The sequence below is a fragment of the Tachysurus vachellii genome, chromosome 21 (genome assembly GCF_030014155.1).
Source record: "Tachysurus vachellii isolate PV-2020 chromosome 21, HZAU_Pvac_v1, whole genome shotgun sequence".
NCBI lineage: Eukaryota > Metazoa > Chordata > Actinopteri > Siluriformes > Bagridae > Tachysurus > Tachysurus vachellii.
Window position 1 is genome coordinate 11,481,568 of NC_083480.1, and position 26,437 is coordinate 11,508,004.

General features: G+C 38.7%; 2 protein-coding genes across 6 annotated transcripts in view; both read right to left on the reverse strand.

Annotated features, from left to right (window-relative positions):
- Window positions 1-14,552, reverse strand: part of znf704 (zinc finger protein 704) — a 46,749-nt gene extending 32,197 nt beyond the window's left edge. For 3 of the 4 annotated variants that reach the window (XM_060857310.1, XM_060857307.1, XM_060857308.1), the window contains exons 1-2: window positions 13,657-14,551; window positions 8,494-8,711 (exon numbers count right to left, since the gene is read on the reverse strand). In XM_060857310.1, coding sequence (XP_060713293.1) covers window positions 8,494-8,711; window positions 13,657-13,827 — 389 coding nt within the window. In that variant the 5' untranslated portion in view covers window positions 13,828-14,551. Of the gene's footprint in view, window positions 1-8,493; window positions 8,712-13,656 lie in introns of all 4 variants that reach the window. The other variant, XM_060857309.1, reaches the window with a different exon arrangement.
- A 2,711-nt stretch (window positions 14,553-17,263) lies between these two features.
- Window positions 17,264-26,437, reverse strand: part of pag1 (phosphoprotein membrane anchor with glycosphingolipid microdomains 1) — a 44,844-nt gene continuing 35,670 nt past the window's right edge. The window contains exons 5-7 of one of the 2 annotated variants that reach the window (XM_060897255.1): window positions 26,327-26,429; window positions 25,289-25,809; window positions 17,264-19,752 (exon numbers count right to left, since the gene is read on the reverse strand). In XM_060897255.1, the coding sequence (XP_060753238.1) occupies window positions 19,444-19,752; window positions 25,289-25,809; window positions 26,327-26,429 (933 nt within the window). In that variant the 3' untranslated portion in view covers window positions 17,264-19,443. Of the gene's footprint in view, window positions 19,753-25,288; window positions 25,810-26,326; window positions 26,433-26,437 lie in introns of both variants that reach the window. The other variant, XM_060897254.1, reaches the window with a different exon arrangement.

The window sequence follows — 26,437 nt, forward strand, 5'->3', positions numbered from 1 at the left end:
GGCAGAGGTCTATTTGGAACCATTTAAGGTTTCCCAAGATGGGAAAAGTAAATAACCCCTAAGAGTCTTCATTTTTATTACATTTTAATAAGTTTTCCCAACGTGGGCACAGTGGCTTAGTGGTTAGCACGTTCGCCTCACACCTCCAGGGTCGGGGTTCGATTCCCACCTCCACCTTGTGTGTGTGGAGTTTGCATGTTCTCCCCGTGCCTCGGGGGTTTCCTCCGGGTACTCCGGTTTCCTCCCCCGGTCCAAAGACATGCATGGTAGGTTGATTGGAATCTCTGGAAAAAAAATTGTCCCTAGTGTGTGAGTGAATGAGAGAGTGTGTGTGCTCTGCGATGGGTTGGCACTCCGTCCAGGGTGTATCCTGCCTTGATGCCCGATGACACCTGAGATAGGCACAGGCTCCCCGTGACCCGAGGTAGTTCGGATAAGCGGTAGAAGATGAATGAATGAATGAATGAAAGTTTTCCCAACACTCGTTTGAATAGACAAGGATTTTGGCTCTCGAAATCCTCTGAAATCCTCTGTTAAAAGGCCAACGGTGTTGAACCAAAGAAACAATTTTTAAGAGGTTTTTTAAAGGTTCTATTCAGAAATGAAAGGAAAATCAATTACTTAAGCATTATCATTTCCTAAAAATGGCTATGTTAAGAATTTATTTGTGTGTGGAAAAACCTCAATTGTGGGGGATCTCTGGCGAACCTTTATGGTTTCACAAATAAACAACAAACAAAATATTTTAAAAAATGTTTCCTGAAAAGCTCTTTAGATGGTCAACAGTTCTAGATTTTAGAACTACTTTGGTCTACAAGAACCTTTTTTTGTGACTAAGACTCTGTGTTAGGATTCTACACAGATGCTTTAAAGCTTCCCACAGCGGGACAAAGTGAAGAACGCTTTAGGGTGTCTGATGGAAGGCTGCCATTTTTTTTTCATAAGAGTGCATGCTGATGCAATTTTTTTATTCCTTCAAATCTTTGTATGTGCAGTCCTGTACTTTACTTCCTGTGAACCTGAGTTCTCATCTTGAAGCATGTTAGTATTATGGCTGTGATGCATGGCTCTTTACACACAGGGTGTCAGTATTGGATCAGTTCGGGGTATCATATATAATCAGTGCAGTCTGGTGCAGTCCTAACCCCCTGCCTGGGCATCTGTTGTCCTGAGACTTGTTCTTTCTCATCATAGTCAACCGTGATGATATAAAAAAAGTCTGAGTCGCCAGACAATTATAACGGCCACCTGCAGAGAACTTAATCAGTAAATCTCCATTTTAATGAGTTTCCATACCAAAATTGCTAACAAAAAAATTAACAAAAAATAACAGGAACTAGATGTGCATTTTACCATTTTTGCTGCTTGTTATCAAATCAGAGTGCAGTAGGGATTATATATACATATACAGAAGACACTATTTTTAGTATTGATCATTTCACCTAACATAATACAAAGCTAGGGCTTTTTTTTATTAAAGAAGCCAAAAGCCATTTTGGAGTGTTAGTATTTGTTTTCTCAGTGTGACAGCTTTAATAAAACATCTGCACATCTCCTCCACATACTGTGAGTGATAAAACTCCACAGTTATAAATGAACCCGGACTGAGCGACTTTCTAGAAGTTTCTTTTTCCTACAACGCCAGATGTTTGTGATAGAGTTCATGATGCGATCACATTAATGGATCCTGAAATTTATTTACAGAATACTATAATAAGAATACTGTTGCAGATGTTGATATACGTAAACCGAGCTTCCAGTGAAAACAGCATAGAGGCGAAATGATACGAACGACAGCAATTATTTTTTTCACACCATTCATCAAGTATTTTCTCCTGGTGATCGCTCAAAAACAATTACATGCCACGAGTAGCAAAATCATAATAAAAATCTTAGTGTGCAGATACGCTAAAATGATCAGGTCCATGCAGTGTTTGTTGAAAAACAGCAGGAATCTGGGGCTGGAATGCTCATGGGGGAGGAGACGGAGGAGGAGGAAGAGGAAAAAAACATAATCTTGCCAGAAATAAAATCACAGAGTACTCCAGCTCAGCATGTAAAATGAATCCTATCCGAATGCTTAGATTTGATCTGATTAACATAATGTGCATTTAACAAGTAAAATGAATTCCTTTAATTGAACTTAAATACAGAATCCAGCGGTCACAGAAGCACAAATCCATATTTCATACACAAAGCCCAACATTACAAAAGTATTTATGGCAACAAGATAACGCAACTAGTGAATGCTGTATTAGGATATAATCAAGTCTAAATCTTATTACAGACCTCATATCGACAATTGTAGGGTTTAGTGTTTGTGCCTTTATTCATACTCATGTAAATTTATCATGAAATCAGTTTTTTGTTTTTTTTTTTCATTAAAATAACTGTAACAAATGAAAAGAATATGATGCCAATATTATTCTCCTTCAATCAAATAAAATCAATGTTCACACACAGACCCACCAACACACACACTAATTTAGTCTGAATTCAACACACCCTTACCTAGCATACTGTTTTAGGCTAATTGTTGATCAGCTGTCATGTTGCTGAGTGCCTGTATGTGCAGCCGAATATGCGCATTATTTGCATATGGCTGCGCTAGCTGTAACAGATGAGTATGTATGTGGTTTACATGCTTACTGATGGCCCTGACTGAAACCCCACGGCACACCACTGCACACACACATATACTGTATATATATATTTTGTCTATTTATGAAGAAATGGGTTTGTCAGGTTTACTTTAAAAATGTAAACAATTGTGTGGAAAAAATTTAATAGTTTCTTTTTTTGGAACTTTTCTATGAATATATTGCCCCTAAAAAACATAAATACTTGTGAATCTATTTTTATATGAGCCACATGAGTCTTTTTGTTTACAAAGAAATTCAATGCTGAAGTCTGACACCACAAAACCTGGGCAAATGCCATTTTTTTTAGCCCTCTGGTAAAAAGAGTTAATAATGTTGTCCTGCTCCATTATAATCTACAGTCACGAGCCACTGTGGGATGTATATAAATAGTTATGAAACTTACAAAATAGTTTCAAATCAACTTCCTCTTGAGAATCTTTCTAACCTCCTGACTATTTGTATCTCCAGTCCTTCACAAACTGACTGAGATTACACGATTATCTAAAGATAGAAATAAAATGGCATTGTTCAACATTGTTAACAGTGAGGGAACAATGAAAGAAATATATTCTTCAGTGGAAGTTTTGGGATTATTTCAAAAACTTTAATTTAAAGTTAAAACTATTAAATGTAATGGGGTCACTGATGTTTAATATGTTTTACATAAAATCTTAATGTGTATTACACTAAATGGTCATCATTTTTAACTACGGATGTGCTTGCATTTATTAATACCAGGTGTGTGTGTGTGTGTGTGTGTATGTGTGGGTGTTTGTGTTTTAGCTTTGAGGAACTGGTCTAATGATGTCTCTAACTCTCTCTCACACACAGCATGGTAAATAGTCTAAATAGTGCATAGTATAATTATAAATAATATTATAAATCCACAAATAGGAAGTTTTCAGCAAGCGTGTGTAGAGGTGTGTGTACACAGGCTCTAAATAACTGTAAAGTCATAACGCTGGTGTCGACACTTGGTTTCTCAGGACACTGGCATTAAACACACAATGTGTCCATTCACTTTGATTGTGCTGTATATTTTTATCTCTTCTTGCTTGTTGCTCAAATCTGATACAGACTTAAAAATATTTAGAATCAAGGTGCAATTCAGAGAGGATAGTTGAGAAAAAAGGGAATGCGTCCGATCTGATAAAAGCCCCGAGAGCCTTTAGCTACTGAGAGACGATTACTGTGAGCGAGCTGGACTGTGTCCGACATCTCTGGGGTGCAGAATAAGAGGTGCTTTTCAGATGCTAATCACATGTTTCCTAAAGTTATGCTCCAAGCCCTGTCCCTCCTCGCAGGGGAATTATTTTCTTTGGCACACACTCTGAGCTGCTCTTCTAAAAAAGCACACTGCTGAGCCTGAGCTTTCTCTTATCCTGAACATTTTACACTCGTTCATAACGCTGTATGCCCCTCTATCAAGTCAGCGGAGAGAAAAACAGAAAAGAAAAAGAAAAAACCTTGTTTTTAAAACAGAAGAAAAGAATAACAAAGCATAGTGTTATATTTGGTGGAAATAACAGTTTATTTCCCCGATTTTACCACTGCACTAAAAAACAGCAGGATCAGCAAAGGGGATTTTGGGGGAAGTCCATCAGATAGGCACCCTGTAGATCCTGATCTGGAATTGTGCCAAGTAATTACTTTTGCGGTTGTTGTTTTTTTTTTCTCATGAAACCATAATTGAGTTAGAGTTTGTATTCTAAATTGCAGTGGGATAAAAAAATTACACATGTACAGTATATAAATAGCAAATTCCACCAAAATGATAATATATAATGCTTATGATATTTATTACCCAAGTACAATTGCTTAAAAACCTGAGATAAAAAGCTACTATCTTATTTTTAATCTCTTAGTTGACTTTAGTATTCTATTGGGCTTTTCAGACTAAAAAAGAAAAAAATTGCTATAAATGCAATAATTCGGTGCGAATGTATTGATGCTGAGAAACAGAAAGATCAGCAGTGGGTTTTGGGGAATCTGGAGTTGGAACAGTGCCAAGTAATTACTGGTTGTCGTGGAGACACAGTTAACATTTTAGGTTAACTTTATTAACATACAGCTATTGACAAAAATAAATACCTTTTTTTATACCAAAATACAGGAAATTCAGTTAAATTTAATTCACATTATTTATATACAGATTTAAATAATGGACCTTGTCACAAAAGTTTTACAGAAATCTGGATACAGATTTAAACCAAGTCGAAAAATCCAAAATCTCATCATGAGAAAAGAAACTGGACCAAGTTTAAAAAAAGTTGACTAATAGATTCATAAAGAATGGGTAAAAATCAGACACATTTTTTAAAGACAACCAGTTAAACCACCCTGTTTTTGAATAAAAAGGAGGAAAATATTTCTCCATTTGCGATTCACGATCTACAAAGAAAGGCATTCCTGTGAGTTAAAGATGAATTGTGTGTGTATTCTTCAATAAGACCCCAATCCAAAGTGTTTGCGACAAACTCTGAGAGATATAACTGAAACAATGGACAAATATCTGTCTTAGAACTAATACACCAGGAAGACTGTTAAAAACAAAACGTGTCATTGAATGGAATGAAGAAAACGTACCTCCACTTTTCTACATATAAAATTATTCCAAACATTTAACAGTGAAATGTGGCGTGTCCTGTGATAAGAGAACAGTTCAAAGCTTGAGGAGAAATCAATAGAAAAACAAACTGATGTTAAACAGATAGCATTTTGATTTTGTTCTATTAATATTTTATATCTGGTGCTTTTCTTACTCATGATAATGAGGGATTATGATTGCGTTTGTTTTCATTTTGTCTTAAGGCTGTGAAAACTTTTGCACTTGACTGTAGGGTAAATAACCCACTCAGTGAATCACAGTACTTTTTTTTAGCACATCTGAAAGACTTTCTGGAAAGGCCTTGAACTTGGCAAAGGCCTGCTGCTGTTTTTACTGTTCAACAACAATCAGGTTCCTGGGTACGTCCCCTAAATCATACTTCACTTCCCCTGCTTGCAATTAGTCCTCTGTAGGCTATTCGTCAAAATTTCAGAGCTGCAGTGCCATAGGTCTGAGCGCCAGCTCGTTACAATTGGCGATTTCCTGCTATGGCTAAAAAAACATAAACATGAAAAGAATAGCCAGAGCCCATATGTGCGGCAGGAGGAAGGACACAATGATCTGCAGATCCTGAATGCCTCAGGCTCTACAACCCAAAGTAACACAGCCGGAACAATAAAGCTTTAATGTGACTGTTGTCCTATTCTCACATGAAGCAATTTAATAAAACCTTTTGATAAAACTTTCTCCAGGGAAGGCAGACAAATGAAAAAAATCACACACACACTCCTACACACTCACACTCACACACACACACACACACGAGTCAGCTGTCACAATGTCAGAAGGCTTATGCTGATCTAATGTGGATCAATCATCAGAAAAAAAAAACCTATTGATTTCTTCTTGCATGACCAGTCCAAGTGCTTATACTGACTGAGTGTAAACACATTTGATGAGCCAAGTCATTCTAACCAATAATAAGGGGGCTGAAAAAATGAGCACCTCTGTCTCATCCTGCTCCTGCAACACCACCTCCACATGTTCTTCTTCATTTTAGTGTAATGGAACACACTCTGAGTTGTTGTACACCGCAGCCTGCTGAGCTTCAAGCACTTGCATCTAGGTTACTGCTGATGGGTAACCAATCACATGCTCAAGGGGTGTGTGTGTGTGTCTTTTTAATCACAACCTGAGAGGGCAAAGTGCACTTCAATTTCTCATCACCGTGACACCACCCCCATCTCGATGTTCTCTCGATCTCTGTTCCATCTAAATTCCTCAAGGGCCTCAAACCATTCATTAATTCTATCAATTTCACACAAAACAATAGAATCTCAGGAGTTCAGGACTACATATTGATCCGTGTCCATGTGAGAAACACTTTGTGTGCCTTGTTCTCTAGAACTTACATCTCTACACGCATGCACACACACACGCACACACACACACACAAGAGAAGTTTAAAAAGAGAAACAAGACATAAACAGCCGAAGCACAGTATTCATTACTCAATCTGTGTTTGCACGATGTGTTCTGCCAGCAGAAAACCACAATAACCCATGTGGGAAATTGGGATACAAGGCTGCAAACCGTCCAAAACCATGTCTGAAACACTACAACAGCTCCTGTATACAAATCTTAAAGATTTCTGCTGCCTAGCAGAAGTCAAATATTCAAGTCTGAATATGGCAGAATGAATGAGCTGAAATTCTGAGAATCAGGGCACACACACACACACACACACACACACACAAACACACACATATCTACACTTTAAACAGCTCTGGGAAAGATCATCAACTTAATGACATGTTATTATGAACTGAGAGCCAAAGGAAACATGGGAGTGAATAGCAGGAATGATGCGGATTGACCTACCAGACACAAAGTCTAGTAATGGTACACTTGGCTCAAAATGATCGACGATATGAGTTTGATAATTGCTTTATTGTAGATGTTTATTCAGAGGAGCATTAAAGTTGTTGAATATATTATATATATATTATCAACGGGTTTATCTAAATATTTTAATAAGGAATGAAATAGGATGGACGATACAGTTACAGGAAAATAATCAATGATGAATAAGAATGCAGGGGGAAAAACACATTGTAGATGGTTTATTCCTTTTATATCACAGCAATTCATCGATTTACATGTTGTGAAATAGCAACAAAACAAGTTAGTTCCTGCTCTCACTTAAAATAAAACAGCCTAAAATATTCAATCCCTTGCCAGCCTCTCTCTCTCTCCCTCTCTCTCCTTACCCCCCACTCTCTCTAAATACAAACCCCCCCCCCCATATCTCTCACTCTATTTCTCTTTTCTCTTCCCATTTCAGATCATTTAAAGTTTCTCCCCTTTCATCTCTGACTGTAACATAGGGCTGACACTGGAGACTCCTTTCCTCACTATACACAAATTGTTCCTCTGTTCATGCCATCCAATGCCCTGTGTATGTATGCATTAATATAAACCCGAGTTGCCATCCGTCGATCAGAGTTGCACTGAGAGAAAATGAATCAAAACCTTAATTTCAAGCACCAAAACACAAGAATTCAGTTAAGTAAAACTTGTGTAATATGTAATAATTTAAATGACGTTTCTTATCGTTACACAAGTTTGGTTTAGAGTGGATTGGTTGAAGTGCTGTTTATAACTCACGGTCTGCTGGGAATTTGTATTTAGAATATCCTCCAACACATTATTATTCCTAGATGTTAATATGTCTTGTTATTATAAAACAAGGACAGAGGCAGAGGCTCAGAGAGCATCCAAAAATAATTGCATACAGTAACGTCATTCAGAGGTCTCGTGGTGGATGTGTTTATTTATAAAACGTATGCGATCAGGTTGTGATCAGAATCATTTCCAGTTACAAATATAGACATTATCTTTCTGCTGGAAAACCAACCAATATTCATATGTACACAATGACTATACCATTTACTGTACAGACTCATATAGACTGTGTTTCTTTGATATTCTGTCACTTTCATGCATTAAGACTTTCCTACCATTGAGCGCTTTAAATCCCTACATCCCTGTAGGATACGGATTTGCTATATCTGTAAAAATATGCCTTTCTACTGGGCAAAAAAAATATGAGCAATAATGACAAAATTTCTAATTTTTGTTTCTAATATTTCGGTCCACCTTATACACCTTAAATGTAGGATGAGGAAAGCTGAAAAAGAAGCACAACACCACCTACAAACACACACACACACCAGCCTGCTTTTCATTGACACTTTTCTATTTCTGCCAGTGTGTGTCGCTGCTTATGCACTGCAGTCCTACCTGGCATGGGGCACGTCGATGCTGGACGAAACGACCTTGCGTTTCTGCTCGAGCAGCGACACGGAGCGCGGATTGTCCTTCTCCATTTCTAACGTCCGACCTGCTCGTCTGTTCTCCGGTGCCCGCAGCTCCTCCACCCCGTTTGCGTTCTCGCTTTTTTGTATGCCACCGTTCTGACCCTGTGCTGGCATGTCACGCTGCCCACCGTTACACAAACTCTGCCAAGAGAAAATACACACACACACACACACCACTGGGTTCAGGAAAACATTTTTTATTCCCAATATGTTCAAAAAGCAGAATCGGTCCCAAGCGAGTGCAGTGGAACTCAGGAGTCTTGTTGTGTGTTTGTTGTTGCATGTTCTGTAATGCATTATACTAGAGGTGTAGTGAAATCTGTGTTTGTTTAGTGCTTCAAACCTCTCAATCTGCATTCCGATATAAACAGGAAGTGAGTGTGGCCAACCCTAAAAGAGATTTTATTTGTGAATCCTATCACTATATCCCAGAACCAATGGGGTGAAAAAAACTATTCTGTTGGAATAATAATTCATGTCTATTCGCAAATTAGAACAAAAACACCAATATACTGTATAGAATTCCACTGAACTCCATTCAACCGAAACCACCAGAGTTCATAAGTGATCTGAAGCACACTGTAAAAATGTCCTGCAAAATCTTTTTTACATTTCAGAAAGATAAGAATCTATAATGTATCTTGGACTCATTTACAGTGCTGCTGCAAGTCAAAATCAGGTCCTATCAGTAGCATTGTCTTCTAACAAGATTTTCACTTCATTTAGATTTGTCTGTCTGAGTGGTCTGTGCGGGCTGTATCAAGTGGCTCTTCTACAAATTAATTCACAAATAATTGTGTAAATTGCGGCCAATTTGTATTAGCATATGTTAGAAATGTGGTTTTATCTTGGAACTAATGTGAGTCAGTGTTTCTGCTGTGGTGAACTACTGATAATAGACAAAAACATTAAAAAAAAAAAGAAAAAACACATTAGATGTTTGTTCCTAATAATCTATTAGTATCAGGTTAAATTGATGCTCTATACACAGGAAGGTACAGTTGTGCTAGCTCCACCATCGAGTACCACTAGATGGTTGCTGGCACCTTCACCAGTTACCAAAAACAGTACTGGAAGCCAACTGGAAGCTTTGATACAGGACTGGTGGCCAATGAAAAAAAGCACATTTTCAGCCTCTGGTGCCAAAATTTCTGGTTCTTTGAACAGTGTATACAGGCAAACAATCACTCTCCCCTCTGCCTGGTGACAAAGATCAGAGTCTTATTTACATCAATGGTAATGTGTTATAACACCTGTAGTGAGATTGACACACACACGACAGCAGACATGCAACAGCCATTAGCCTGTTCGTATTTAATAAGTCCATCCATACTCATACTCAGACTGGAGCCACAAACTGGATCAAGATGTTTCCATTGGGTTTGAATGGTAAGAAAAAGCAGTGTGTAATCTTATCCAGAAAAACCGGACACCCTGCTGTAGAGGATCGTGTAGATCTCAGTCCATCTCACACAGGAAGATGAAATGCGTTTGCACTAGCACTTCTTCCACTGCACAGAAATCCCCGGTGGCTCTGTACATACAGTACACACACGGACGTGACTGCATTCATCTTTACAAATATGTATCTCTATAGCTACATATATCTCTACATCTCCACTATTCATCTCAACTACAACATGCCGAAGAGCAGCTCAATACAAAAAAAAACATACTGATTGTTATCTGCACTAGCTAAATATTTAATTACTCTGCACACATATTGCAAGCATTATGTATACAGACATCTTTGACCACTCTAAATAAGCAAGAACAAAAAGCATGGCAGCCCAGTAGGTGATGCTAGTACAAAAGAATAAAACAAAGTGAAATTTAATCATCAATTAAGGATTTGAAAAGAAATCCACAAAAAAATGGCTGTTTGAAACAAAGTACAGTTATAACATAACGTGAATCTGAAATAGTGTCATGTCAGTGTTTTCAACAACATACATTTTAGCCATCCACAGGAAAACGTTTACAGCATTTGGAAGATGCTCTCATTTCTCTCAAATCTCATTTTATGCAATAGGGGATGTGGTAGTCTAGTGGTTAAGATGTTTATCTACCTATAAGAAGGTTGTGAGTTCAAATCCCAGATCCACTAAGCTGCCACTGCTGGGACCCTGAGCAAGGCCCTCAATCCTTAGTTGCTCAATTGTGCAAGAATGAAGAATGAAAAAATGAGATAAAAATGTAAGTTGCTCTGGATAAGTGTGTCTGCCAAATGCCGTAAATGTAAATTGAGGTCTAAGGGCCTTGCTCAGGGGCCCAGATGGCAGCTTGGTGGACCAACCTTCCAGCCAAGCTACTACACCCAAACAGTGAAAACAGACTTTTCACACCTTTGAGGGTGCTTTCAAAACCCTTCATTACTTCAAAAATAGACAGACTCAAAAGACTTTTGCATTAATTGGAGGACAAAAAAACAAAAAAAGTAGTTTTCAAATATATAAAAGATGGAAACTCTTACAGCTGACTTTTTTTTATTTGTAACATTCTGTGCAGTGTTTTCTTTAATTTGGCTTCAGTGTGACATTTCCATTATTAACTATTAATATTAAAAATACTCAGAAATGCTGATGATTTTCCTACAGTAGCACTTCCCATAGTGTTTCGTTCCTCTTATACCACAACAGTTTGCGGAACTCTAACACTTAATACATTCATAGTGACATTTATTGTTATTCAGCATCCATGAAACAAGTTAGATTCTATTTTTCTGTATTACTCTCATTATAACAGTGATGAACAGCTGTTTCCTCTCTGTGGAAACCTGCACACTAATGCAATCAGCTTTACTTCACCATGTTCATACTGCACATTAGACTTTTATTAAAAACAGGTGAATTACTCTACTGCATGAAAAATGGCTAAGTTATAGGAAGGATTTTGCCAGAAGTAAGAGACCATAAGAGACCATATATTAAATATATTATTTTGTAAGAGACCATATATTATACTCTTATATGCTTTTATTCAAATATATTATCCTTCACCCTCCACAGACATGACCTTTAGTATGCAGTCCTACCTCTTAGTCTTTTATGCCTTGAACAGTATTGCAAAGAATTGTTTACACTTAAATCGTGTAAATTGACTCCATTGTATTTAGTGCATGGCATTTCTCTTTATCTTGGTCTGACGGACATGTGTGCTTTTAACAGCTACTCACATGGGGGACATGCACTGTGAAGCAAACATGCCTACGGGTTATAATCACATTTTTTAATCAAGCAATTCATAAGCCAGTGTCCACAGACACATTTTGTTCATCCAAACAGTTTGGGGGCTTCAATCAAATTAAGCATATCATAATTCTATAAAATTAATTGGATTGGCGAGCACGAGGGTTCCATTATTTGATTGGATTAAACACAAGGAAAACATCCCCCACTCTGTGCCCTGCATCTGTGCTTACTGTACAGCAGTTAACACACTGCACAGCTACTGTATTATGCCTCACTAGGGGGAAAAACAGATTTAACACCGGTCAGTAATCGCCATGTTCCCTGCTCCTGCTCTGCTCTCTTGAAACAAAGAACCACTTGAAACTTGAAGCAGCTAGGCGTTCATTTCTCCTCCAGCGTTGAGCCGTGTCCTGTAACGGGTTACAGTCTGTGGTTAATCAGGCTTTAAAGGCACTTCAAGGACCATAGTAAACACCAAGAGCACCTCTACCCCCTGTCTCAGAGCGATCAGTCATCAATCATGCCATGCTACACAGAAGACATTCGGCTCTATTTCACATAACGCCACAGAAAGAATCGCGTCGCTCGGACCATTAAATTACATTATAGGAAAGGAAAGAAGAAAACCTTCTTTGTCCTGCCTTTGTCCTCAGGGCTCATGCTTATCGACACATAAAGCCCCTCCCTAAAACAAGTCAACAAGTGGCATTCCCTCAACATGAATAGACCACCATTAGGAATCCTGGCGTTGTGCCAAGGACCACAGATTCAACACTTGTCCCATTTGAGAAACTTTCTTTTGCCAACTGCTCACTGTTGATTTGCCCCACCTGAGGTTCACATCCTCCAAACACACCCTCTTTGTTTGCAGTTCAAATTTTTTGCCCATTTGAATGGGACACAGCTCCAATAGTCACGCTTCAGTGAAATAATAACACTTAACACTACTTTACTGGTTGGGCCAGAATCTCCCTGGAAAATAAATATACAAATACCACATATACTGTACACACATCCATTCTATCAGATCAACTATAACTTGTAAATCTCTTTCTGTCATGCACGGATGTACATCAGCTTGTTTTGCTCTCTTGTTTTGATGTAAGCTGTTTCATTTTCATATTTTCATCATCTGAGTTTTATGCCACTTCAAAGTGAAGCCGACTGACGTCATCAAAAGTGAGGTAATTGAAAAAGCTTTGTTTAGATACCAAGTCTAAGTGAAGCAACATCCTATCCTGAATGAATAATGCATTACTAAGAATGGAAAACTTGGCCATGTTTTTTAGACATGGTTAATATATTATAAACAGGTGATAAAACCACGGCCACAGAGCATGCAGAATGCAGCAACAATGGATTAGATAGGCCTATTTGGGCGATAAAGAAATGTATAAACAGCCGGTTGGGGAGGGAGGAGGACGGACAGAAAGCAGGCTGTCATGAACCAATACACTCTCTCTCTCTCTCCCCCCTCCCTCTTTCTCTCTCTCTCTCTCTCTCTCTGGTTTCCGCCAGTGTGCAGAATGCTGCAGAGCGGGTTGCTTCGCCATGCTTATGCGCCACAACAGGTCAAAACCCCCAGCGCGCAACCTTAATGACGTGTATGCGGTAATAACATGATTTGATATTATAGACCTATTAAACATTGTGCATTAAGCATGCATATGATATAAACATTTAAATGTGCATCTAACAGCTCCATGCAGTGTAAACAACATGCACTCTCATTGTTTTCGGAGCCGGTTTTGATGATGATGGTAAAAACGGTGACCGACACAGCAGACTGTGGGGTCCAAAACAAAAACAACAACAACAACAAGCTCGCCTGTGCACGCACACACACACACACACACACACACACAAATAGACGTAGACCTCTTGCCTGAACACACCTTCAAGCTCGGTTTCCTTGATCCCTTGACAGCTTCTTCCTCTGTATGTCCGCTCGGTACCGGTGCGTCTCTGTTCTCGCGCTCTCCCGCCTCCCCCGCCGCCGCTCCCGAGCCGGGCGCGTACACGCGGCTGCCGATCAGTGAGCGCTTCACCAGCCGCCGAGCGTGCATGACTCGATCGATCACGGGAAAAACAACAACAACAAAAAACAAACGTGTCCTTTACAAATGAAAAACGTCGAAAACAAAATGCCAAACCTGCAATTGAGCGAGCTGTGCTAATGCGTAACGAGCCCGATCGTGCATTTTCATTTCAGGCTGCGCGTTCCACTGTTAATCAGGACGTCAGAAAATGCATAATGTCTCCTGTAAACAAACCAAAACGCGCTACGTGTAAGTCGGACACACGGATCTCTCGCTTTCCGACCGGCGAGGATATTTTTCTGTCGGGTTGTTTGTTTTCCTCGCGGAGACGCGCACAAAACACGGCACGGCGCGCGCGCCTCGGACGGAACACCTCGTAAAGCCTCAACAACGCAAACCGGAGACTAATTATATATTAAAAACAAGTGAAGTCCTTCGAATAATAGCGTTTCACTAAGACACCAAGCAGTAGCCTCGATGCCTGTCGAATAAATCCGTAATGAATCGAGTGAAGCTCCGTTCCGTGCCGGTCTTCCTTCCCCAAGCCTGCAGACTCTACCGGCGGAGCGCGCGCTGTAAACATGTGCGCTCTCGCGCCGGGATCTGCGTTTCTATTGGCTAGCAGCGAACACGCCTCCGCGTCTTTCCGCTCTCCTCTCCTCCCTGCATCATCTTCCCTTCTGAAAAATGGGCCGCTTTCCAACCAGAACGCGCGCCACAGACCCCTACATCATTGCTAGTGTTATTCTAAATCTCACGTGCCGGGGTATACTGAAAGGTTCCCGGATGTAAACCCTGGCATACTGCTTAGGGTGCGTCTCAAATCGCACACAACCATGTGACTGCTAAATGGTACGCGGTTTGTGGGATGCATCCACAGAGATGCTGTTCAAAACAATGACAAAATGCCCGAGTAGAAAGTGCAAAACGACACTACACGCGTACTGCAAAGATTTGCACATATTTAATATGCAAAAAATGACATATTAAGTATGTGCAATGCTTATCAACAGCACATCATTCTTAAGTTCCCTTATTGCTAATATAATGATATCCATGTTCCTGTAAACATTTGTCTAACATTTCACTTTAACCAGGGATTTTGAGTCTCAGTGCTAGTGCAAAATGCAGACCTTTCTAAATGAACAGACATGATTGGCAGGCAAATTAATATAGTACAGACAGTAAGTGGAGTTTTGTTTGAGATTTAACAGAAATCCTTCACTCACGTGCATGATGAGGACAAATGGGTAATAGGATCATTTCTGGTCATTTCTACACAGTAGATCTGGAGCCTATCCCAGAAACTCACAGCACAGAGTGAGAATCCACTCAAGAATAGATGGCAGACACACACTCAACATATATAGTGTTATTTTAGCACATCTAGTTTATTTCCTTGCATGTTTTGGAAGTGTGGAGGAAACTTGATAACCTAGAGGAAACCCATGCAAAAACTGTGAACCTTTGCACAGACATTAACCCAAGCTCAGGATTAAATAACATACCCTTTAGCTATAAGACCACAGTGCTATCTATTACACCACAGTGTCACCCGTATGCCTTTAATATTTCCCTGAACAGTAGACAATTTTGTAAAAATCTTCACAGCCTCTGACAATATCCATCCATTTTTCATGTTATCTAAGCTGTCTATTGATTTTTCTGAAGGAATGTTGAAGCTGGGGTTGTTCCACATGTTTCTGTGCAGATGGAGTCTTTATTAGACCCTTTTCCTTCTCAAAAAATGCTTAGTTATTAGTCCAGGCCCCTCACGGGGCTTTTCCAGTCAGAAGCCTTCAATAATGCAGTAATGCCTCTGGTTACAGTTGTTCAGTGATATACGGTACACTGACATCAGCAAGACAATAATAAGTCTGTAAATTCTCACTGTTGTGTCTACTGAGTTTGCCAATACAAACAGTTCTACAAATATGCCAACACATAATACACATCTCCTTGCATTTTGCATTTAACTTTTAACCTCCAGTATATGATGTTAGATTTGGATGGCAGATGGCCCTATTGGGTGCTGTCTGGTCAAGGGATGACACTTGTATGGATCAATTTTATATACTTCATTTATTATATACTTCAAAATAGTTACTTATTCTTTTATTTAAAGGTCTGTCTGTAATGTTTTCACTTTATTAATGAGATAAAAGTTCATTATTTCAGGGCAGCTATGTGGTGAAGTATTACAAGACACACCGAGACAATTGTGCGTGTCAGGAATATATCAAAGTAAATTGTGCCTGGATGACACAAAAACTCATAGTCTTCAGTCTCGTTATGATTTGAGTCACTTTCGAACAGTTTGTCTGAAGGTCATGATTGTGGATCATCAAAAACAACTTATCGGCCTACTAATACTTTCTATTGTAATTCATTCCTGAAATAACACATTACACAGACTCCTAAAATATCCTGCAGTCACGAGTTGCGTCAGGCCATCTGGTGTCCGAGCCTGTGATCATACACTGATGGTCATCTGCAAAATCTGCATGTAGGTCAGTGTTACATGTGTTGTCATGTTTTGGCATAAAAGAAAAAATCATTAAGCCTTGAGGACAAAATGGTGAGGATTTTAATATTTTTTGCAGTGTTTTCTATAAATTAACTATTCTGTTACTGATAGCCTTTTTTGGCCAGGTGGTTGAATGAGATATAAGAAACATAAGAAAATCATCTAGATGTTTCTACAGTTCATCTAGTGAAACTCTCAGCATCACTATATGCACTGTGCACAAGCAAGCAAAACAAAACACATACAGTTTGTGTAACAGTGATGGCCAGGGGGCCAAAAGTAATCTTGGTCACCCAAACCTCACTGGAGAATTTTCATTTGGACAATTTTACTTCCTTGGCTTCCAGTCTAATTAGCGAATCACCTCCCATTTACATTGGCACACGTGATGGCAAATAACACAATTCACTCTGTGGCCAATCAGTATCCTGGATATAATAAAACATAAGCAGTAATTACAGAGAGTGAAGGAAATGGGTAAGTTCTCTAAACCTACTATAGAGTAAGGATTTGGTACATTGGGGAATAAAGTGCACTTTTTTGCCCTGCTTTTTGTCCTGTTCAAACGTAATGGAAAACAGCGTGTTATTAAAAGACATCGCTGCCCACAACATTCAAACAAACACTGAGCATCAGAATACTGCTATAATAGCACATACATTAGTAATGAATAATGTTGCTGATAAAAATGTATGAAAAGCAATTTCGCTGTCTTGTGTTTGCCTTGTGGTAAGACACAAAAGGAAATTTTCATACTGTATCTAACTGCCGAAGTATATTTTTCATGAATCACCAAAATGGTTTACCGCCTGTTAAACATGCAAAAAATTTTTTTCAAGAATAGCACCAGAATTTCTATTCGTCATTCTTGGGGATGCTTCAAAAACTGTGGTCCTTTTATTAGGACTGACATGCATGCACAAAACACACGCAGGCTTTATGATGAGTCCAGCATGACTGCAGTATTTAATTGACCAATGTCACTTTAAAAAGTTTATGATGATACAAAACAATGCAGTGATTTATATTTACAAAAAAAAAAATACAATGCAAATGATGATAATATTATACTATGATATTAAATAATGAATGTACCTTCACAATACAGATCTTGTACCAAGAAATTGTACCAACATTTTCACCTAACCGGACCCACTCACAAGTACAGCGTTGGCCGTGAGTCCCAATTTCAATGTCAGCCTATTTTTTATTTTTACTTTTATTAAACTTTCACAAATACCTTTAAAACAACCAGAGCACTTAAAAATTCCACACAGACTCCTGTGCTTTATGTCATCAGAATTTAAAGCCTATACATTTAAAGCCTTCATATAGAGAGGAGAGAGGACAGGCACATTACTGAAGTGGTGTGTAAAATCATACAGTATTTTAAAAAAGATGAATAAAGTATTAGAATAGAAATATTTATAAGTGTCTCTTGGCATGTCATGGTCTCACATGCAGTGTCTGTCGTATAATTTTATACTTCTTGAAAAGCACTTCGTATTTGAAGTTTGTACACGGTAATAATAGTGCCAAGGTGAGTACCTTTTGTGCTTTACAAATACATGAGTCTGTACCTACTAAAGGCTATGGTAGGGTAATTCGTGTGACGAATCAATACTTAATTAATGAACTTCATTCATGGTGACACACAGGTAGCCAGGCACATTTAACATTAAAATATTCTTCACATCACAAATAATTTAGAAAATTTCTACATCAGCAATAGATATGTTTTTTTTTATTATTATTATTATTCTGTGATTGTTAGCATTATCGAATGAATTGACTGTACGTACCACAGGAAGTGATTTATAGCAACATGATCCGGAGGTGCCAACATGCTAACAAGATGCTAACAAGAAAAAAAATACTTTAGATTTGAACAATTTTACCACAAAAATTCTGACATATGTAGGTAATATTGTAAAACTGTGTATTGAACAGCACATTCTACCTTATGGGTTTACTATCAGAAGACATGACAGCCCCGCCCTCGATATCAACTACTTCAAAAAAGAACAAAGGTTTGGAAATTCACAGGTCAAATTTCAACATAAAGTCTGTGTGCAAGCAAATGTCTCATATACAGCGTCCTTTCCCCTTCAGTGATCTGCCTTTTCCAAACTCCGACAAAGGGTAAAGCTACAGCTAAATCGTACACGTTGGCATTACTGTGTTATCAACTTATCGTACTCTAAGCTCCTGATTATGACTGTGAATGGCACACACAGTGTCAGTGTCCCAAGTCATCTTTTTTAATTCATATTACACTTAATTCTTGCAACTTGATCTCTAATTCGAAAACTGCAAGGTAATTAAACATATGCATTTTGCTAGCGCGGTGTTGCTGGTTGTCTGTTCTAAGCATCAAGCATCATAATGAGAGCACTGAGGTGACTATAACTTATGGCACCCAAATGTTCACTTTACATCACCATACATACAAGTGAATTTTTTTCCTTAAGATGATTGTTGTGCTATGTCTAATCCCACTTGAAACTAAACAGAGGACTCTATAACATAATAAGAACTCTTTATAGCAAGAGAATTTCATTAATTTGTTAATTTCTTTTTTTAGTAACTTGATCAGGGTTATGGTGGATCTGGAGCCTATCCCAGGTACACTGGACGTTAGATGAAAATTTGGCCTGAATAAGATACAAGTAGATGGACTGGCATGTGCTCGGGGATTTACCAGATAAAACCCAGCTGGACACAGGGAAAGCATGTGTAACATCACACACACAGAGTAACCTGAACTCAGGATCGACCCAAGGACACTGGAGCTGTGATACGTGCATGTTTACATTTGTGGCATTTAGCAGAATTTCTTCTCCAGAGTGATTTTCGTAATTTTATCTTTAACTGAGAAAGTGAGGGTTATGGGGCAGTTTGGTGGACCCTGGATTTGACCTCACAACCTTCCAATCAGTAGTCCAACACCTTAACTCCTATTGTTTTCTGCATTGTTTTCACACCTTCACACCATAAGCCCAAGTGACCACCTATTCATTTCATTTACTGGCTTGCTAACATTCTGCGTAAATAAGTGCTAAACTAAGTCCGCCCGAGCCGCTGCTACGTCACTCGAAGTGCTTTGTGACTCTCAGTCAGAGACGGGACGTCTCGCCGTTCAGCCCCAGCTCTCCAACATTTGCGTAGTCAGACTCCACAAGCCCGTTATCCTGCTGGACCTCTTCCTCGACGTTTTTTGTAATCTTGATAGTCTCGTACCCGTTGTCTGTGCTCTCTGCAGGCTGCTCGGCAGGGGGTGAGGGGTACACGTCTTTCACCGTGGCGTATAGCTCACTGGAGCTCGACTCCACCACTATACCCCTGATCTCGCTGATGCTGCTGTAGTCATGCTCATTCTCCTCTTCTTTTGCTGGCTTATTTACAGTGGAGTACATGGCTGATATCTGCAGGAGGGGGCAGGAAAGGATAATAAGCAGTCTGATTTTACAGTGAAACAAACTAAATTCACACTGAATTAAAAATGTTTAATTTATTTTAATTTAATTAAATTTAATACCACCAACATCTGGTTCTAATTAATAGTAAATTCTGTATATTTGGTCAGCATGAAAATTGAAACAATAAATATGGATAATAAACCGATTCATTCTTTCTCTTGCTGAGAAAGATTTGCTCTGAATCTGTATTTCTGAATCTAATTGTAGATAGATTAGATATTTGTATCTGTTAGTTGTTCCCACAATTCTGTTTGTATGCAGCAGATATACTTGATAAAGATAGAAATAATGTTCATCTTGTTGAAACAACCCAAAAATGCCCAGACTTTATTTCAGTATTTCTGATATAATTGAATATTCATTGTTATGATCTACACTATATGGCCAACCACATGCAGGCTTTCCCTAAACTGGTGCAATAAAGTTGGAAGTAACTGTATTGTTGTATTTACATTTTTGTATACTGTAGCATTACAATTTTGCTTCACTGGAACTAAGAGGCCAAACCTGTTCCTGCACGACAACCCCTCTGTGCACAAAGTAAATGCTCTTCAGTGAATGGAGGAATCTCCACAGCCACACTCAAAAAACAGCAAATGGGACTAAATGTGGAACAGTCTTAAGTCCCATGAGTGTATTTACATAATTTACATAAATTGATGGATTTCAGATAAACAGCAACAGAGGATAGCGCTTTTAGCATGTCGCATTGTCTCAAAGCAGCTTTACATAAGTATAGAAACACAATAAAAATGTTAAAGTTTAATTAAGTTACAATTTATCTCTGAGGTGACGGTGACAAGGAAAAACTCCCTGAGATGATATGATTAAGAAACCTTGAGAGGAACCAGACTCAGAAGAGAACCTCATCCCCATTTGGGTGACACTGGACAGGATATAACGTAAATGTAAATAATGTCCATACAGAAGATATAGGAATTTTCCCCTTGTACTCTGTGTGGTCCTCTGAAATACTTGTTGGTCTGGACTATGGATAATGTCAGTTGATTATTGCTGTCTTCGAAAAACTGTGACTCACAATATTATCATGAAGTATTGTAAATATTTTTAGATTTTAGTTTATATAGTATAGGTTAATATTTCTGGTCCAGAAATTAGCTCCGCCTCCTGCTGGGACAGCACTGCTTACAACCCTTACGGTCAGGTGTATAGATCTGAGTGACATGTTATAATCAGTATCACAGCATCCCATTCTAACATGATTAAAGTGAAATCACATTTGCTAGTTCACAGTGTGTAATAGATGGAGTAACAGATATGGTATATTTACAAAGCAGATCAATACATGAGTCTTTAATTAAGAAACCGAGTCCTGTATTCAATCAGTACTGAACATCTCGGTCATCAGGGAGGAAGATCGGTTTAAAGGTAGTAATTTTTCTTGCAAGAAGTTTGCTTTTAAGTTTCGCAAAGTACAGTATAATGTTATCCTCAGAGGTGTAATGTGAATATTTAATTATAAATTAAAGTTATGTGAAGAAGTGATTTAACATTTCGATATGACATTATGATGAAAGAGCGCATGCTCAGAAATATTGCTGCTTTGATCTTTGAACAATCGAGCAAATCTATTGGCTGGGATGAAGAAGGGACTCGACATTGACAGACAGATGACAGATAGCAAATTGAAAGTGACAGACTGTTGAAGAGGTTAAGAGCCCTGTGGCATCAGATGCTGCGTTCACTCATGTGAACAAATGAACATAAGCATCTGCCTTACGAACGCATGCACATATGTACAGAGACAGTGTTATGTGCAAGTCGTTCCACTTTATGTCTGAACAGCGCTTCAAGCTCTTGTCTTCAACACAGTTTACCCTGTCATCCTGTTCATGTCAGCAGGTCGCACTCTTTATGCTTCAACACAAATTATTCACAATTTCCAGGCACGCATGGTCCATAAAAATGACAGATATGATGGATTTGGATGGAACAACAGCTGATCACTACCATCAGTAAGTTTCTATAAATAAGAGGCCAGCTATTTCACACTGGCACTGCGCAGTGAAAGAAGAAGAGAAGCAACTCGTGAGTAAAAAAAGTATAGGGTCAAAATAAATACATTTAAAAAACACAACTTTTTAAGCACGCTACAGCTTTGTGACTTATCTTGTTGGTTACACTGGTTCAGCAGTCATGTAATAGTAAATCTAACATTGCCAAGCATGACACAACACCCACAAAGCAAGCCTTGATGAGGGCTTTCACAGAGATGCATATGTTTCAAAAAAAACAAACAAGGACATCCCTTTACATGCTGATTACCTGTTGAGCTGTGCCTCATTATGCTGTTCTCCTGCTGGCACAGCACACAGCTGTATGCTAAAAGAATACCACATACTGCCATGATAGACTCATAATTAACTTAACCTAAAACTGTTACTCTTGCATATGTATGGACGGGGGGGTAGGGGGTAGTATGTATGTATACACAACACATGTGATGTATGACAGGTTATTCGTGTGTCCCACTGGTACATGACTCATCTGTCAAGATGTCGAGCTGTTCCACTGACAGTGGACACCTGGAGCATGCTGTGCTTACTCTCTCTCTCTCTCTCTCTCTCTCTCGCTCTCTCTCTCTCTCTAATACACTCTCTCTCTCTCTTTCTCTCTCTCTCTCACACACACTCTCTCTCTCATACACACACACACTCTCTCTCTCTCTCTCTCTCTCACACACACACACACACACACACACACACTCACAGCATCATCATGCCAGCTGTTTCCTAACCCCTGGTGTGTGCAGATGTCCATTTAACCACACACTCACCTCTCTGGGGTAAATAATGTGTTGTGAATGGAGTCTATAATCTTTACATATAAAGCAGCTGCTTTTCATACAAAGATGCAGTAGCAAATGGAGAACACACTATATATATAATGCACTCAATATATTCCTAGGAAAATAATTAGAAAACATGTAGCTGCGAAAATAATTTGAAATTGAATAAATGATAAATTACAGATCCCTAACATGCAGCCACCCTAAAATAATTAGATAGCAGCTTCTCATAAATCAGATAGATAAAACCTGTGATAAGCAACTAACCCTTTTTACATTTGTGTGTTCTCCATCGACACAAAGTCTGCCATCCTCCCTCTACACTCTGATAGAATTAATTTCTGTTTTAATACACATACTTAATGCAGAGAGCCATTTATTCATATAATTTTTTGAATTTCTGAAATACTGATTAATTATCAATTATTATATAAAGTTACATTGATTAAATACATACATACATTTTGTGCAATATTAAAGTTTTAGCTTTTTTTTAACTGTCTCAGCAAATACATATGTAATATGTCAAGGCAAGGCCCTAAACCGCATTTTACACCAGAAGTGAAGAATCACACACCAGAAATGCTCTGTGACTCTTTTTCCAAGTCCTGTGTGCAGTTTTCACTTTGCATTCATTTTAGTTGTTAAAACTTTCACAAAGTTTAAATTATAATGCATTAAATTATAATTATAATAGTACTATGGTTTCTTTTATGCTGTCATCTGTACATGAGACATTTCAGATATTGAGATAGATACCAATTACATTTTTTCCATACAATCTGTAAAACTATATGAAGCTCTATTGCTGGACTATATTCTAATATAGACAAAGAGAAATAATTCAAATGCTAGAAGGCTCCTACAGTACGAGTTGGACAACATCTGGTGATTATAACATCCTCAAGAGATGAATAGATCCCTAAGACACATACACCCAGTGTGACGGATGACAAAAATCACCAGTGGCCCACTCAAAGTTGAGGTACATGCAGAGTTAGAAGGGTCAACTCTAAATCAAGGCCATATGGGTACTGGGGAAGGGAGAACAGGAGTGTGAGAGGGTGGGTGACAATAAATTGCTGACTTTAGATTTAAGGGCTGCAGGTGGCCTGGTTCTGCACCAGGAGAGGGCAAACCTGGGCTGCACCTCATCTTAGCTACATATAAGCTTGGCTGTAGTGTCCCAGTGAAAGGAAGCAGATATACAGAGAGAACAAAGGGAAGATGTGACTAGAGAAGTGTGTGTGTTTGTGTGTGTGTGTGTGTTTGTGTGTGGTGGTATGAAGCTCACGCTGTGAGTAAACAGCAGCCCAACCTGCAGGTGCAGCTTGAGCTGTCCGTTCTCCTCTACACATGGTTTATTTGTATGCTATGGCGGCACAACCTACCTAAAAGATCCTAATTATGCAGGAGTCACTGGCTATTGTTCCACTCCCATGTCTAAATTTAGCTCTTTCCATTGCAGAGAAAAATGGACAGTTAGATTTTAGAGACACCAACTTTACAATCTTTAAGCTGCAGATTAGTGATGACCACTAGAATTAGCCGCCATTTGTTTTATAACCGTTTCACAGATTTTAAAAAAGTGAAATGAAAATGAAAGTTTTCTCTTTCTTTTGCATGACAAATACCAGCCTAACAGCTTGCTGTGCCAGGATTATTTTTCACTAATTATGCAGTGGTTACTTTAGTTTTGTTTGCTGTTTGGCTCAGTTACACCGAACATAATTAAACAAACCAAAACACATTAAAACACTGGGGACATGTGGAAAGGTGGTGGGCCTAAAAAACGTCCCCTAAAACTCATTCGTTCAATGTTCAGGAAGGAAAAGTGTAAATAATTCTCTGCCAAGTGCATGCAGAACACACTGAAATCAGCCAAGCCCAGAGAAACTGAGCCGGTGCTATATATAAATGATTAAATAACACTGCAGGTGCCAATATTTGAATCTTAACATAAATAGAGAGAATGCAGAGTGCAACTTTGTTAGAGAAATTGAGAACATAATAATTATGAGTGTCTAGAAAGTCAATATTTAATTTACGTGTCTGTCACAGAAATTATAAATAGTATGCTACTGGCCATGTAGCAAAGAACTGTGTAAGATCTAAAATACCATTATGTTATGTTTTATTCAGTAAGCACACAGTAATTAAAAAACAGTTTGGGATTCAGATGAAGACTTAATTGTGTAGTATATATTGTGTCTATATTTTAAGGTAAAACTGCTGTACAATATATTGACGGCTTGTGGGTCATTTATTTTTGTTTAGGAAAACAAGCCTTTTTATGATTAATGCTGTAGGAGTGCTTAGTGTAGCCATTTGTTAATGCTTCATTCTGTGGTTGTGTAAAATTTTCAAATACACTAATATATTAATTAATTGAATCAGCTGCCTCGTTTTTACTAATTAGCCTGAAAGGGACATTTTGATTGTTAACTAATTAGACGCAGACTGTTTCATTTAAACATGAAGTAGTTGATTAGTCATTTTTAATGTGGTCTACAAAAATGCCATTTTCAGACACTTTAAAGCCACAACACTTTTTAATTAACTCTATTTAACAAGACTGCAGCAGCTGTATTATTATTATGGAAGGCCTTTCATTTGGAAGTAAGCTGGCAATCAAAACACTGCGAATTCAGAACACTTTTAAGTTGTCCTCACCTCTCCATTCTGCAGTGTAGTAATGTTTTGGTTGTCGTTTTCATCCAGCACTTTATCAGGAATAGGTGGTGGATTGTCCTCCTCAGGCTGCTCTACAGCTGAGCGCTGGGCCTCGGCTTCTACACTGTAGCGGCTTTTCTTCTTCAGGTCAATGGAGGCGTACTCTGCGTCTGAGTCAGGCATGCCAGGGCTGGGGCTCACATGCCCATTGGGCTGGGCTGTCGGAGGCTCGTCAGGGGTCAGCGTGCCGTTAGTGATGCGTGCCTCCTTCAGCTCTTTTAACGTCTCATAAGGTGAGTCTTCTACAGCATCGTGTGAGGCTCCTTCCTTTAGCATCTCGTATGTGCCATCCCCGGAGGCTCTGCACTCTTCAGAGGCCTCAGCTTCCGCCCGCAGACTGTTGACGCAGGGAATGCTGGGTAACTCACGGTCTTGGGGGCATTTAGACGAGCGATGCTCTGACTGGATGGACACCATTTCTTCTGAAGGGTGCGGGCTTGTGTCCATGGTGTCTGTGAGGACTGACACAGAGACGAGCACAGACTATAAGGAGTGCTGCTGATTCAGTATCAGCCTTATGTTTAACTTACAATGGCTGATTATAACTGCCTGATTTTTAACCTCAGTTAACTCATAGTTTTTTCCCCACACCCATCTATTTAGCAGTTTTTTTAAGGAAAAAGTAACAAACCATAACTTTAAGGTTGTATTTGATATAAGAATAAATGAGAAAGAAAATTACAATAATAAAGTTGCAAATGATTGCAGATAGTAAACACTATATCGGCATCATGCATCATCAAATCCTCTAAACTGTGCATAAGTTTAGCATGTTTATTAATTGTTTATTAACTCTTCCTTGCTATTTTCTTCAATGCTGCTGTTATAGGGTTAGAATCTTAGGGCTAAACTTTAGAACCACAATTACAATACAAACTGTATCAAACATTACAATGTACAAGTTATCAATACCAGTTTTCATCTATTGCCTAAGGATGGTTAATAAAAAAGTAAATTTGGACATAAGTGGTGTTTTACCTGTACCGCTTGTAAGAGGCCCATTGAAGGAGCTACTGGCCACCAGATCAGTGCCATGGCTGCCTGTATCTGCTGTCTGGCTACATGTCTCCTTTTCTGACACCTGTACAG